Source organism: Furipterus horrens, unplaced genomic scaffold, assembly GCF_987537825.1.
Source record: "Furipterus horrens unplaced genomic scaffold, mFurHor1.1.pri manual_scaffold_5, whole genome shotgun sequence".
Taxonomy (NCBI): Eukaryota; Metazoa; Chordata; class Mammalia; order Chiroptera; family Furipteridae; genus Furipterus; species Furipterus horrens.
Window position 1 is genome coordinate 112,616,123 of NW_028327175.1, and position 14,550 is coordinate 112,630,672.

At 42.9% G+C, this 14,550-nt stretch overlaps 1 protein-coding gene across 10 annotated transcripts in view; it reads right to left on the reverse strand.

The window, feature by feature from the left end:
- The window catches only part of RBFOX1 (RNA binding fox-1 homolog 1), a 349,131-nt gene that overhangs the window by 175,770 nt on the left and 158,811 nt on the right, over window positions 1-14,550 (reverse strand). For all 10 annotated transcript variants that reach the window (XM_090277051.1, XM_090277043.1, XM_090277044.1 and 7 more), the window contains exon 2: window positions 7,705-7,947. In XM_090277051.1, coding sequence (XP_090133177.1) covers window positions 7,705-7,947 — 243 coding nt within the window. The remainder of the gene's footprint in view (window positions 1-7,704; window positions 7,948-14,550) is intronic.

The window sequence follows — 14,550 nt, forward strand, 5'->3', positions numbered from 1 at the left end:
AAAATTAGAATGAAGAATTCAGGTGGAGGAGGACAATGATTTTCCATTATGAATAATGTGATTATCTCATGATTGCAATGGTTCAGATGGTAGAGTGTTTCCTCTGTGCCCATCACTGTGCTCAGCCTGTCATTGGTGCTGTCATTAGGACTTTATCACTGCTCTAAGCCTCACATATATCAAGGAAGGAAGTGAGGTTAGATCACAAGCCATTGGTCCCACTTCTGGGTCAGAACTAAGGTAGGAATTCCAAGCTCCTTCCCTTGATTCTTCACTACCTCTGTTAACATTGAAGAGTGTTTATCTAGTGCTATTTTTTTCCCAACCTGTTACGAGGGCCTTCAATGCGACCCAAATGCAAGGCTATAGCCCCAGTCCCAGACCCAGCAACATGGGTTTCTGATGCTCATAGCTATACTTGCTCCTTTCAGAATTATCCTAAGTTTGGCTCAGTCATGCCTTTTGGCCCACCAGAACTGGGCCCTCTGGTGAACAGGGCCTTTAGAACAATAAAATGTCCCTAGTGTTGGGTAATAAAGGTCTTTAATTTATTTCAAAAGCCACAAGCCATTTATTCCAAAGCATATATGGGGGCAGAAGCATAGTACTCAGCCTCACGATGGAATAAGATGCAGTACCTGTGTCCTTAAAGTAAATGTAAACCTTAGGAAAATAGAACTGGTGTTGACAAAGCAGCTCAGCCACACTTCCATCTGAAAAGACAATTTTGAAGCCATGGAAACATGTTATTAGAATTTGCTCAAGGCACAGGTCTTAAATAAGAGCACGCTCTAAGCCTGTGATATTGCACATGCTTGGGTCTTCTGGGGTCCTCCCAGGGCAATATGAGTAATTCCCAGGCAAAGTATTTCTTCCCTCAACAGCAATCTATCCACAGAAGAGCCAGCGTGTGTGCCCAGGCATGCCTGGGGGATGCCTTCGAGGCTTCGAGCCCTTAAGAGTTTTGGTCTTGAGTCTGACACACACAGTTTTGAGCTCCAGTCCCTACCTGTTAGCTATAATGGCTTTCAAGAAGTTACTTGCCTCATGTTCCTCAATTATAACACGAGGATGATAATTCCTCATGCATACTTATTTTTTTTGGCAATGGAGAGAGTCAAAATTACTTGAGATTGTGCATCTAAAGTGCTTAGAACATAGTTTGATGCTACTGAGAAAAAATATTATTTTTGAGATTATTGTTCCCTGACTCCTGTTTTTATATAGCTCCTTGCCCTATTTTTAGACATGGTATCCCTCTACAATTTTTCTAAGCTCTTACTGTAAACACATGAGGCCACAATCCTCCACCAGGCAGAGGCGCTCTTTGGTGTTTGGTCATTCATCTCTGATAGTTGTTGAAGAAAGGTGGAAGGTTGTGTGGAGAAGAACAGACACACAGTAGAGAAAGGGAATGGTAGGAATAATATCAGAGAAGTCAAGTGACCAGCCCAAGATCCTTCCGCTTTTCAATGGTGGAGCAGAGAGACACAAATGTTAAGATTTCATTCTTTTTTATGGTATTATGCTAAGTGAAATAAGTTAGGCAGAGAAAAACAAATACCATGTGATTTCACTTATATGTAGGATCTGAAGAACTAAACAAAGAGACAAACAGGATTGAAACAGACTCACAGGCATAGAGAACAAACTGATGGTTTCCAAGGGGGAAGGGTGTTGTAAGATTGGGTGAAAAAGGTGAAGGGGTTAAAAAGTATAGATTGTTAGTTATAAAACAGTCGGGGAAAATATAGTCAGTAATATTGTTTTTCTTTTTTTCTTTTTTATATAGTCAGTAATATTGTGATGACTATGTATGGTGCCAGGTGAATACTGGAAATATCAGAGAAAAAAATGTCTAACCACTATGCTGTATGACTGAAACTAATACAAAATAATAGTGAATACAAACTTTAATTGAATAAAAAATAAAAGTAAAATAAAATAAATTTGTCAACCTCTGACAAATCCAGAGTCCAGGTTCTAACTGATCTGCTTCTCCAAACCGGAGAGCAGGACTGAAGAAATCAGCCCGGAGAAGAATTATAGATTGCTTGCCCTGGTCATCTAAGCTGTCGGCCTGGGGACCTTCTAGTGAGCACCGTGGAGGCTGAGGAAAGAGTCTAGACTTTGACATAAGACAGGTCTGGATGATGTCACTTCCAAACTCACAACATCATTAGCCTCTTTTGTCTCTCTATTTCCCCAGTGTAAAATGGGGAGCAGTAATACCATTTTAAAGGTTTGGTGTGAGGACCAAATGAGATGAGAGATAAATGAGTGCCTAGTATGGTCTGTAGAGCAGAGTAGGCCTCAGTAATAGCAGTAGCAGTATACCTTCCTTTTCCCTCTTGTGACACCAGACAACTCTGAAATTAAGTTAGAGGTAGCCACACCCAAGCACACATAGACTGAATGGCCAAGACCCCAGAGCTGGATGGTGTGCTGTGCTGGGCAAGGGTGTGGGTAGCAGATTTTTCCAGAAACCATCTTTGGGGTACAGATGGGCTCTCTGTAGGGTAAGTGAACTGTGTCTACATTTTAAAATCCATATATCTTTTAACCATTCACACAGAGACATCCAAAAATATTTGAATCCAGCTCTTCACTTCAGCTGATTGGGAATAACGACATTGCCAGATAAATCCCAGAAATAAACTTAAATTCACAGCAAACATGAAAAAGAATGAGTTGGATACCAGGGTGAAATACAAAATGATCTCCCAGATAGTAAAGAGTGCTGAAGTGGGTGCTTAGTAGATGTCAATTCTGTTATTTTGAGACTGGAACTAGTGAGAAGTTAGAGGATATCAAGATCGATTTAGAGACAGAGTGAATTAGGATACAGATAGAGATAGAGATAGAGATAAAGATAGGGATAGAGGCAGAAGCAGAGGCAGAGGTAGGGATAGGGATAGAGAATAGAGACAGGGATAGGGATAAAGAGAGAGGCAGGGGTAAGGCTATGGATACAGGATGGGGATAGGGATAGACAAGCAGGCTGCTAGAGACTGAATTCTTGTGTCCCCCAAAATGCATACATTAAAATCCTAGCCTGCAAGGTGATAGTATTAGGAGGTGGAGCCTTGAGGAGGTAATCAGATCATGAAGATGGAGCCCTTACTAAAAAGCCCTCAGAGAGTTTCCTAGCCTCTTCCTCCATGTGGAGGCACAGTGAGAAGATGCTGTCTGTGAACCAGGAAGTGGGTCCTCACCAGACTCCAAATATGTTGGTGTCAAGATCTTGGACTTCCCAGCCCCCAAACCATGAGAAATCAATGTTTGTTTTTTAAGCCACCCAGTATATAATATTTTTGTTATAACAGTCTGAACTGATTAAGATACAAGCATATGCCTGCATTTGCATAAAACACTTTTAGAGGAAACAATAAGGGATTGGTAACTGTACTTTTCAGCATGGAGACTAAGAACTGGGTTGTGGGTGTGAGGACATTTTAGTTTTCATTGTAGAGCTTTTTCTAATGTGTGGTTTTTTAACCACAAACCTAAATTACTATAGTAGTAGTAGTAGTAGTAGTAGTAATAATAGTAATAATAATAATAATAATAACAACAATGGCTAATTAACACAAAGGAATGCATTGGGAAGTTTTCCTCATACCTCAGCTACATTAATTGACTTGCAAAGCAGAGCCAATATGTAAATAGTTAAGAACAGGAAGTCATTACCAACCAATGTCTTATCTTCTTAAAGGCATTAATGAAATCTGGAGACAGCATTCCAGTGAAAGCAGCTGAGGATTAAGAAGAAGTTGGTTTCTTAAACAGCTCTTCTCTCTGTCAATAGAGCCCAGAGCTTGGGGAACAAGCTCAGAGACCCACTTTCTTTTTCTCCTATCAGATCTCAGAGCAGGTGGGAGACTTTTAAACAGACTGTAGAGGCGTTAAAAATAGAAGTTAAGTTGCTATTGGAGATACACGGAGAATTCACCACTTGCAAAGCTCTAATTACAATATGTCAAAAGTAAAATACCTTGTCAGGAGCAGTATCTAATATAATACGGTATCAGCTCTGTCAGCACAGTGATCCATGATGTGTTTGGAGGCCTACATTAAATAGATATTCAGCAGCAAAATGTCCTGCAGGGACTCATTTCAGCCCTTGGAGAACTGAAAGGATGACCTGCTAAGTCTTTGCTGTCTGTACTTTCCTCAGCTCTGGTTGGGAGCTCTGAGTGCATCCTGCTTCTCTTTTACAGATTCTGCACTTTATGTTAAATCATGTGCATATATTAGAAGTTCTTGTAGCCTAGCAGATGGATGGATCTTTTCTCTTAGCCCAAACTACTCAGTTTCTCAAAGAAATGATGTCCTCCACAGTGCCCTCAGATTGGCATTAAGCACAATACCTCTATGTCTAAGAACAGTTAGAGTTATTCCAGGGAACAACTTAGGTATACTAATACAGGGGCATGTCTTCCAGGGGTGGGAGAACCATGGTGTGACCCACTTTGGGGTTAAATTCCTTCCTTGGGAAATGCAGAGCCTGGAGGGAGAGAAGGTGCCCTTGGAAAATGTGTGGGGATGCAGAGACAATTTGAAGCAAGGTTCTCATCAACCATGTTCTGCACAGTCAGGTCAGGAAAGCACAACTCAGAAGTAGGTCACAGACAGCAGGAGCATCTTCCTTTTTGGCCAAAGGAGAGAAAAACATATGCACATAATCCGTTAGAGCAGAAAATAAGATGGCCACTTTTACAATCCTTCAGGCTCAGCCACAAAGCCACTTGCTTCAGTTTATAATGGCTTTTTTCCCTTTAAAACTTCCTGTAAGAGTATGAACCACCAAACATTGCTAAATCGATAAAGTAACCGGCTAACCAGCTCCACCACAAATTTACACACTCCAAACTCAGAGAAGTCCTCGTTGCCATTCAAATACCGTAAGCATTGCCTGAGCCAGATTCCTGGGTTGTTTGCCCAGTTTCAGAAATTATTCTATTGTTTCCATGCTCTAAAACTTGTCACATTATAATAATTAACAGAACACATGTCCTATTATCTCTAGAGGCCCAGGAGCTCTCCAAGGGAAGAGAGCCTGTCTGCTCACCAGTGAGTGCATCTCTCACAGTGCCTGGGGCACTGTGGACAGCAAGGTGCTATTTAAATTTAATTGTATTGATCTCTAAAGAGTTCTTCTTTTGAGAGAAGGATGATGAGTTTGTCAACTGCCTGACAATTAAAATTTCCTTTAAGGTAGGCCTAATTAGCCCTTTCTTTTACACTCTCATTTTATAACTCTTCTGGCTTAAACTCTTTTCAACATCTTCCCATGACTCCTAATGTGGGGTGCCACCCCCTTATTGAATCCAGCAGGCCTGTGGGATATGAACCATGCTGATTGCTCCCATTTCATCCTCTGCCACTGTACCCCAAAACCCTCTCCATATGCCCTAGATATACTGGCCTCTTTTTAGTTTTTTGAATGAGTCAAGGTTAGGACAATTGACCTTGTTATTCTTTCTGTCTGAAAAGCTTTGTCTTCTCACCTTAAATATTACCTCCCTGAAGAAAGGTTCCCTCTGTCCTTTTTATTCTCCCATAACATCTGTCTTTTTCTTAAGAGCATGGATCATAATCTGTGTTTATATAGCTGTTTGATTGCCACATGTTCATTCTGCCCCTCACTCTAAATTACAGAAGGGAAAGGACCATTTCTGTTTGATCCAACCACATCACTTAGTATGAGTCCTGGCTCTAGAAGAGGTTTAATAAATACTTGTGAATGAATGAATGAATGTGTGACTGAAGAAAGGAATGAATCGTCCAAAGCAGTAATATAGTTGGTGTATGTTAAGGCTTAATAAAGAATGTCCTTTTCTCAGTCCTAAAATAACCTCCTGAAACCCTACCACCTTGATTATCACAAAATAACCAATGAGTGAATAAACAACAACTGCATCACTACCATCTGGCAACACAATACAAAAACCTGCAAGATTAGCAAGCGCATTTAATAAACTCACCCCTAAGTTACCGCAGCAGCTAGACACAAAAAGGCAATAGCAGCACTATTCGCAAGAGCCAAAGGTGGAAACCACTCAAGTGTTTATCAGTGAATGAGTGGATAAACAAATGGTTTATCCTTACAATGGAACAGTATTCAGTCATAAAAAGGAATGAAGAGCTGATACATTTTGCAATATGTATGAACCTTAAAAATATTCTATTATTGGAAAGAAGATAGACACAAAAGGTTATATATATAATTTCCATTTTATGAAAATTCCTGAATAGCAAATCCATACAGACTGAAAGCAGATTAGTGGTTGCCAGGGGCCAGAGGAAGGCAGAAAGGAGTGTCTGCTTCATGGGCACAGAGTTTCCTTTGGTTGATGAAAATATTCTTGAATTGGATAATGGTGATTCACTACACTGTGAATGTACTTAATGTCACTGAATTGTATAAATTAAAATGGTTAAAATGGTAGCTGTTATGTTTTGTCTATCACTTTTAGTTACAAGAAGCATATTACGCTTTAAAACAACAAACTTTTTAGCTCGGTTAGAGCATTGTCCTCATATGTCAGGGCTACCAGTTCAATCCCTGGTCAGGGCACATATAAGAATGAATGCATAAATAAGTAGAAAAAGAAATCAATATCTCTCTCTCTCTCTCTCTCTCTCCCTCCCTCCCACGCTCCCTTTCTTTCTAAAAATCAATCAACAAATAAATAATTTTAAAAAACTTCTTTACCAATACTAGTTTTTCAGAGGTTTGGTGGCAGGAGAAAGAGGCACAATTGCCTTGCGTTTAGAAAATATACTAGACTAGAGGCTTGGTGAACCCAAACTTCTAAAGAATTATACACAATAAGGTTTCATAAATGTACATATACATCTTCTGGTATGCACGGTTATTTCAGATCATGCACAGAGTTTCATTTTGATAATTACTTTTGTTTAGAATTATCTTTGATTAATAGCCAATAATATTAGCTTTCACTGATGACAGTGTTAAAATGTTTCCTTTTAGTCTTGGTCGTTGGCTTGTTTTTAACACACTTAACCCATTCACCTGCAATAAAATTTACTCTTTTGGTTATGTAGAGCCATGTCACCACTACCATCAAAGCACAGAATACTTGCGCTGCCCTGCAAAACTCTCCCATGCTGCTGCTTTGCAGTCCAGGCCTCCACACCCCCAGGGCTCAGGAACACAATGGAAGAAATAGGGACATGCACACAAACAAGGATGAATCTCTAATGCAGTACTCTGTGTCACGGAGGGCTGGTGCAGAAACACAGGGTGGCTGCAAATGGGCACAAGATTTGTTTGGGGTGATGGAAATATTCCACAATTAGACGGCGGTGACAGTTTGATGACTCTGTAAATATACCCCCCCCCCAAAAAAAGAAAAAAGAAAAAATTCTGAAGTGTGGTGCAGCTAAAACTGGTGAGTTTTATGGTATGTAAATTATATTTCCACAAAGCCATTTACAAAGAGGTTTTAAAGTGTATGATTCCACACGAAAAAAAAAAATGTGTCCATTTAAATAAGTAATAGGAGAGGATGCCTGTAGTTGAGGTGAACTTCGCAGAGCTGGGATGACAAGGACAGGTTTAGCGACTGCTTTGAGGGCAGCACAGCTAGACGGGGGTGCGCCCCACTGGCACTCCCGGAACCCTGGGGGGCCTGGCGGCCCCCTCCTGCCCCCGCCCTGAGCCTGGAGCCCACTTACTGTGGCGGTGCCGGAGACGGTCTGCGCGCTGGTGTCCGCTGCGCTCTGCTCCGAGTGCGACTGGGCGGGAGGGTACAGGTTTAACGTGTGCTCGGGGACGGTGCTCTGGCCGGTGTACTCGGGCGCCGGGTGGGGGTGTGGGGCCGTGTATTCCGCGGGGATGCCGTTCTGAGGGGGAGCGAACTGAGCCGAAGCATAAGGCTGAGCCATTGTGTCAGGGGCAGCTGCTGCTTCCTGATTACCCTGAAAAATCACAAATGTGGAGAGAAGGTGAACACTGTGAACAGCCACCAAGCAGAACCTCTCCCCAGGGCCCACGGACTACAGTTATCCAGAGCTTTGTGGGTGCCAGCGCTTTGCCGAGAGCCTGAGATGGATGCATTCCAGGTAATCTTCACCAGGCGCTCTAAGGAAGATGTAAGCATCATCCATATAACCCCATTATACAGATGAAGAAATCAAGGCTGGGAAAGGGGAAGTCACTTTTCCAAGTCATCCAGCCCAACAGCCAAAGACTGAGGGTCTGTGTTCTACCACATTGGAGTTTTCTGGCAGATCTTCCTCATTTCATTTCCATTTGGGGACATGTGACCATGTAGTTGTCTCCAGTGACAGCAGAGCCTTGCTTTGATACTTAAAATGCCAAGAGAGATTAAATTGAACATGCTTGTTCTTGAGAGGAGAGGCAATTCATCTAAGCATTTGAATTTAATCCAAGTTTTATGTGTCCTGGCTCACATAATTGGGGGGGGGGGGGAGTCTTTTTAACATCCACAGTGTGTGTGTGTGTGTGTGTGAGAGAGAGAGAGAGACAGAGACAGAGACAGAGACACAGGGAGAGAGAGGAAGAGAGAGATAGAGACACAGAGAGAGAGAATATGTCCCTAGCGCCAATATGAAGCAGCCGATGAAAATTCAGGGCCTAATTTGGACAAAAATGGCACTCTGAGATATCCCCATTCTAAGTGTCTTTGCAAAAGGCTGGACTTAACTCAGTCTCATTAGTCAATGCCTCCCATCACCCCTGCCTTATTTTTTATAAGCACAGAGTATTATATAACAATTCACCCTTCAGATCTAGGCAAAACTTGCAGTGTGATAACTACAGCCAAGTCAAAAGAATTATTTTTTAAATCTCTGAATTCAAATGCTTCCATTTCAGGAAACATCTATCTCTCCCCACCTCCACCCCTATTTCCATAACTTACTATCCTACACACACACACACACACACACACACAGCAACAGCAGCCACAAAAACTGCAATCCAGAGGTCCAAATTTTCCATGGTCTCAAACGATGGGATCACACAGTCAGAAACAGACAGGAAAAAAAAGAACCTTAGCAATTAAGCCCACCAAATAGCTGCCTCTCCCATTGTCTGTGGTCAATTAGATGTGACTTCAGCCCTCAAGTAATAATAATAGGGCAGAAATGTCAGAGTTGGTCACATCTCCTCCATCCTTGCCACCAGCATTCGAGAACCTCTTCGGTTAAAGCAATGTGGGTGCAGCCGAAACATGATGGCATAGAGGGGAAAAGAAGTTTATTCTCAGAGTAGCACACAGAGCTGGTTCATTTGTTTAGAGGGGACCTTAATTAGAATGTTAAAGATGACACGTTCATGAGAACTAAGCTCAGGCTAAGTTTAAAAGATTTTACAAGTGAAAACATTCCCATCAGGTCCTGTCCTCCACCAGAGCAATTTTTCCAAATGTCTGTCCATAGGAAGCAGAAATGCACAGCCCTTTCTTTCTTTCTTTCTAACATGTTTTCACAGCATTTCGGGCAGAGCAGGGTCTGAATGTGCTGTGGTTGCATCACTGTACATGAAAAGTTAACCCTGTCCATCCCTAGCAAACCCGAGGACATTTATTGTCCTTGCTGCTCAGTGTTCATTTTTCTTCAAGGAAAATGTTTGATTTTCTTTGGGGGAGACATTTCCGCTGTCAGTTAAGGGCAGATGTGGCTAAGCCACCCCTCTTATGACCCATAGCTACAGTCATATGACCCAGAATGACTAATCAAAGGGTTCCACTCTCACAGTCACAAAGTTGTGGGTTCATGCACATCTATCTAAACCAGTTAGTGAGTTAAGCCCTAGTGACACCATTAAGGCTTAATACTGAGATTTTGCTGGAGTTTGGAGTGGAAGTTCTCTTTCAGTGGTTAATGGCAGCTGTAAAAATAATGTAAGCTTGGAGCTGCCAGGAAGTTCCTCGTGAAGAGGGCCTATCTAAAGCCAAAGCCAACCCTGAGGCAAATGGAGCCCAGAAATTGAGAAACAGATAAACTGAGTCCTGGTGACATCATCTGAAGTCTTGAATCCATCTTTACCTGCCGTTAGTAATGTCATTGTTCTATTCACATGAATCAGAAAATGCCTTATTTTGTTTAAGCTGATTTTTCTGGTACTTACAACTAAAAGGATTTTGATTAATAAAAAGAAAAATTTGCTGTTTCTGAGTCAACTAACACCCTTTTCTTCTACAGGGCCATGCAAGGAACATATCCTTGTGTACAGAAGCCCCAGAAACTTTAGGAGCTTGAGAACCCTCCAAAGAGAAACTCATTGTGACAGATTCCACTTCTGCCCAAAAGTCTGTTTCAGCCTGCCTTACCTTCTGCCTGGCTCATCTCTGAATTGAAAGAAAGACTTGTGAGAACTCCAGGTGTGGTCTCATAGAACAGCATAAAATAATCACAGGAGCAATGCTAGCGAGAGATGGTCCCTAAAGACAAAGGTTTCTCCCCACCACTTCCAGCAACAAACACTTTCATGGGAACACTGCTTCCATGGCCTTTCCTCCCTGCAGAGCAATTTTAGGAAGAGTGACCCAGTCTCACAAGCTCCAGCAAAACTGCAAGGGCCCTCTGCTAGGATCTGAGCTCTCTCAGTTTTGGAGAAAGAAGGGCCTGCCTTAAGAAGCCTATGGTTGCTCCATCCTCCCAGCACCATCAGGGCTTTCCATTCACTGTCCCCTCTGCTTGGAAAGTCTTCCCCTACCCTCCTGCCTGGCTAGTCTCTACTTGTCTTTCAGGTCCCAGATCAAGAGCTCTCTCTTCCAGCAAGTCTTCACTGACACTTAAACCACACAGGTTGCCTGTTTTTATACCTCACTGCAGCCTGGGGCCAGGTCATGCATAATCCCGAGTGTTGCCATTGCCTGCTTATTTGTCTACGAGCATCCTGAAGGCAGAAGACTGTGTCACATTCTCCACTCTATCTCCAGCCTACAGCAGTATGCTAGTTGCAAAGTAGGCATTTACAAAAGTTTGCTAAGTGAATGCATGCTTGACTAATGAACAGTGTGCTCTGTAAAGTTTAATTTGGCAGCAGGAGGTAGTTGGGGACACAGAAGTCGAGGAGTTGGCAAATGACCCACGGGAGAAATCTGGCCCACTACTTGCTTTTGTAAATAAAGTTTTATTGGGACACCGCCACATTCGCTGTGCTACGATGGCACAGCTGAATAGTTTGGACAGACACACTATGGCCTCTAAAGCCTAAACTGTTTAACTCTCTACCCCTTCGCAAAAATGTTTTCTACTCTGTGGCAGAGTATCATTAGATATGCTGGTGCCAATTCAGGAGCCATGCCTGTAGAAATAGGGCAGGAAATAAAGCTGGCAGTAAAGCAGGGAGAGAAATGGGAGGCATCCTCTCTGAACCAAGGAGGGTGGCTCAGCTAGACTTGAAGATCATCAGCACTGATGATGGTGCATAGAGGTGAGTGGGGATCTTCTTCAGAATTTGCTTTCCATCACAGTCTCTCTGAATTGTAAACACACGTGCATGCATGCAGGCTTGACACTCAGCACCAGTGGGCTCAGGACAGGGAAGTTTCATGCTGGCCTCAGGCTTCGGCACTCCCTCTGAAAGGCACACCCCTCATTTCATCAGTGTGGTCAGAAACCTGAGTGGTGCCTCCCTTCAGACCTAGTGAGTACCAGGCACTGTGTGGGGTGCTTTGCGTCAGTTCTTAAACAGAGCTCACTGTTCCCCAGGGGACAGCAGGCAGTGACGGCAGAGCTTTTTGGTTGTCACAGCTTGGGATGAGGGATGCTACTGGTATCTAGTATGTTGCTAACACCCTACAGCACACAGGACAGGCCACCACCAAGGATTATTCAGCCCTGAGTGTCAATCATGCAGAGGTCTAGAACCCTTGCCTGGCATGCATTCTATCTAACTCCACTTTACTTTATTGCTAATTATACTGCAGCCCACACCTGGTAAATGATTTTGCAAGGTCAGAGCCACAGAGAGATCTTTGGGAAGCCAGGAGTTGAACCAAAGCACATGTTATCCTGTGTCCAGGTGCCTCTTATGTGGCAAGACCATGACGTGGAAGGGAGGTTCACTTCCATTTTTAAATAAACAAACCCCTCTCTGCCTTATACACACCATGGCCTCAAGACCTGTTTCCACCTATAGGAAAGTCATTTAATTCAAAAATGCCAGCATCCCATTAGCCAGATTAGAGTGTTAACCCTGGCCAGTGCCAGAGCTCTAGCTTGGATAACTTCTACCATCTCAAGCCAAAGACCTTGCTTTAAAAGGCTCTGAGGCCACCTTAGGAAAAGCAAGGGCCATCTAGGGGCACCACTGGGTCCAGGACAAACCACTAAGTTCTACCAAACCTTGTGGCATTCTGGTAAACCCAGGGCACTGAGCCCTAGGAACTGTATCTGTGGTCACCAAGGAACCCACAGGCACATTCAGGTCAACAAGGCCCTGGATAGTGCTCCTGTTCCTGGAGTTCTCAAACAGATGCTGGTAGGACACCCCCCCCCCCCCAGTTACTTATTAACACCAACAAAGGTTCTAGAGAGACCCTAATTAACATTCCCAACATTTGCACTTAGGGCTATCTACAGCTAATATTTAATTAAGATCATCATACTACCCATGGAATTATTTTTCACCTTCAAATGGCTTCAGAGATGCCTTTGTTTCCTCCCTAGTGATGTTCCTGGATTCTTAGCATGGCTAAAATATATTTTCCGGAAAAATACATTCACATTAAGGGCACCTTTTCCACTCCAGGTCAAGGCAAATCTTGGGCACAAGAATGGACTCCTGGTTGAAAACTGAAGCCAATTTCACGTAGGTGACAGTGACAGGCAAAAATTATTTGGAGCATCTGGCTAGACATTCCCTCATTTGCAGAAGCTGCCTTCTTTCTTTTCCTCCAATGCCAAAGCCCCACCTTTCCCTAAGTAAGTGAACTGACCACAGAGATTCATGTATTTACTGAGTCAAGGTGCTTGCGGGTGTTCTGAGTTGATGCGGAGGGTGATTCCAATTTGCACCTATCCCTTCCTCTGCCCCCACATCATCGACCAAATGCTTCAAGAGATTTTGCAAACCTAACATCTAATTTTCAATGCTTAGACTTTCTTGGTTTGCTGCTGAATACACAAAAACTTGGGGGGCGGTGCAAAACCTGAAATTTTAAAACCCAATAATGCTGCTGAAGAACTAGATAAAAACTTGAAGTAAAGAACATCATTTAGGGTAAATGTATAAGAAAATTCCTTGTTCTCATACACCAAACCTCAATTAGAGCAACTCATCACTGGCCAGATGAATGGGACCTCCTCATTATCCCAGACACCCCAATGGGTAGCTTGCAATCCAGTCACTGAGAACAAACAGATATTAAAATGCAACCAAGTCTGATTGACTAAAGCAACGAAAAATGCCATTTCAATTTAAATATTTTACTGAAGCATGAAATAGCCAGGATATTATTGCTATTTTAAGACAAACACCGTAATCTGTCTGTTAGCATAGTGTGTCGACTCCGTTGCATGCGGGCGTTCAGAGAGCCATTCCTCAAATGCATGGAGAAAGTCTTTGGTCAGTGAAACATCCTGCACCCTTAATTTTCTCTCTGAGATGGGCTCGGGAGACAAAGTCAGAAAATGAGAGGGTTCCTCCCCCCCACCAGATATCTCTCTTCTTCCATTCATTGCCCTGAGTGATTTAATAAAGTCATTTTGGGAAACTAATAACAGAGCAAAGGGTGGCAGTCCATCCAACTTGGCAAATTATTTTGGCTCAGCATCTAATGCAAACCACATTGCAACTGAGAAATAGTCTTTATGTGGCAGAGCACTGCCTGACTTTCAAGGAGGGGGAAAGTGGTTGTTTTCATAGCTGCCAAGGTGGACTTTAATATAATCAAGAATTTTTCTGTGTGTGTGTTTCCCCCTCTTTCATAGTCAAAATTCCTGAACATCTTTTCTTCTTTTGCTTCTGGAATTTATTTGTTCCCAGTCCACATCTTGCCCTGAAAACTGTCTTCTTGTCTAAACACAGCTCTTCTAATGAAGGCATGCACGGGAATTGCCCAGCCCCCCAAAAGCGGCTGAGTGCATCTGTGCAATTGTGCACACAGCCAAAGGGAAGAAAGCAGCCACTCCAGCCATGGGACACTCCACCCCCTACCAGCTCAGACTTACTGGAGGAAACTATCCATTCTTGGTTGCCCACGGTCTCCAGTCTTGCTGACAGTTTGTTTTACTTTAGTTTAGTGGCTGGTCTGTTTTACTTCTCTAGCAAGAAATTGTGCCTATTCAGAGAAAACCTCCAGTGCCCAAATAAAAGGAGAAATAAGTTGCATTGTGCCCCCGGGGCACTGAAACAAAGAAGAAAAATGCAAAGTTACGTTATTAACCTGCTAGTTCTAAGACCAGCTCAGTTCCACAAATCAAGCAGAAAGCCAGCACACATACTCTTGGCTGAAACCCTTTCCTTTTCCCGGTATGAATCAAGAAGCAGAATATATATATGTATATATCACAGAGAGCAACACAGACTCAACGCAAGGTGAGACA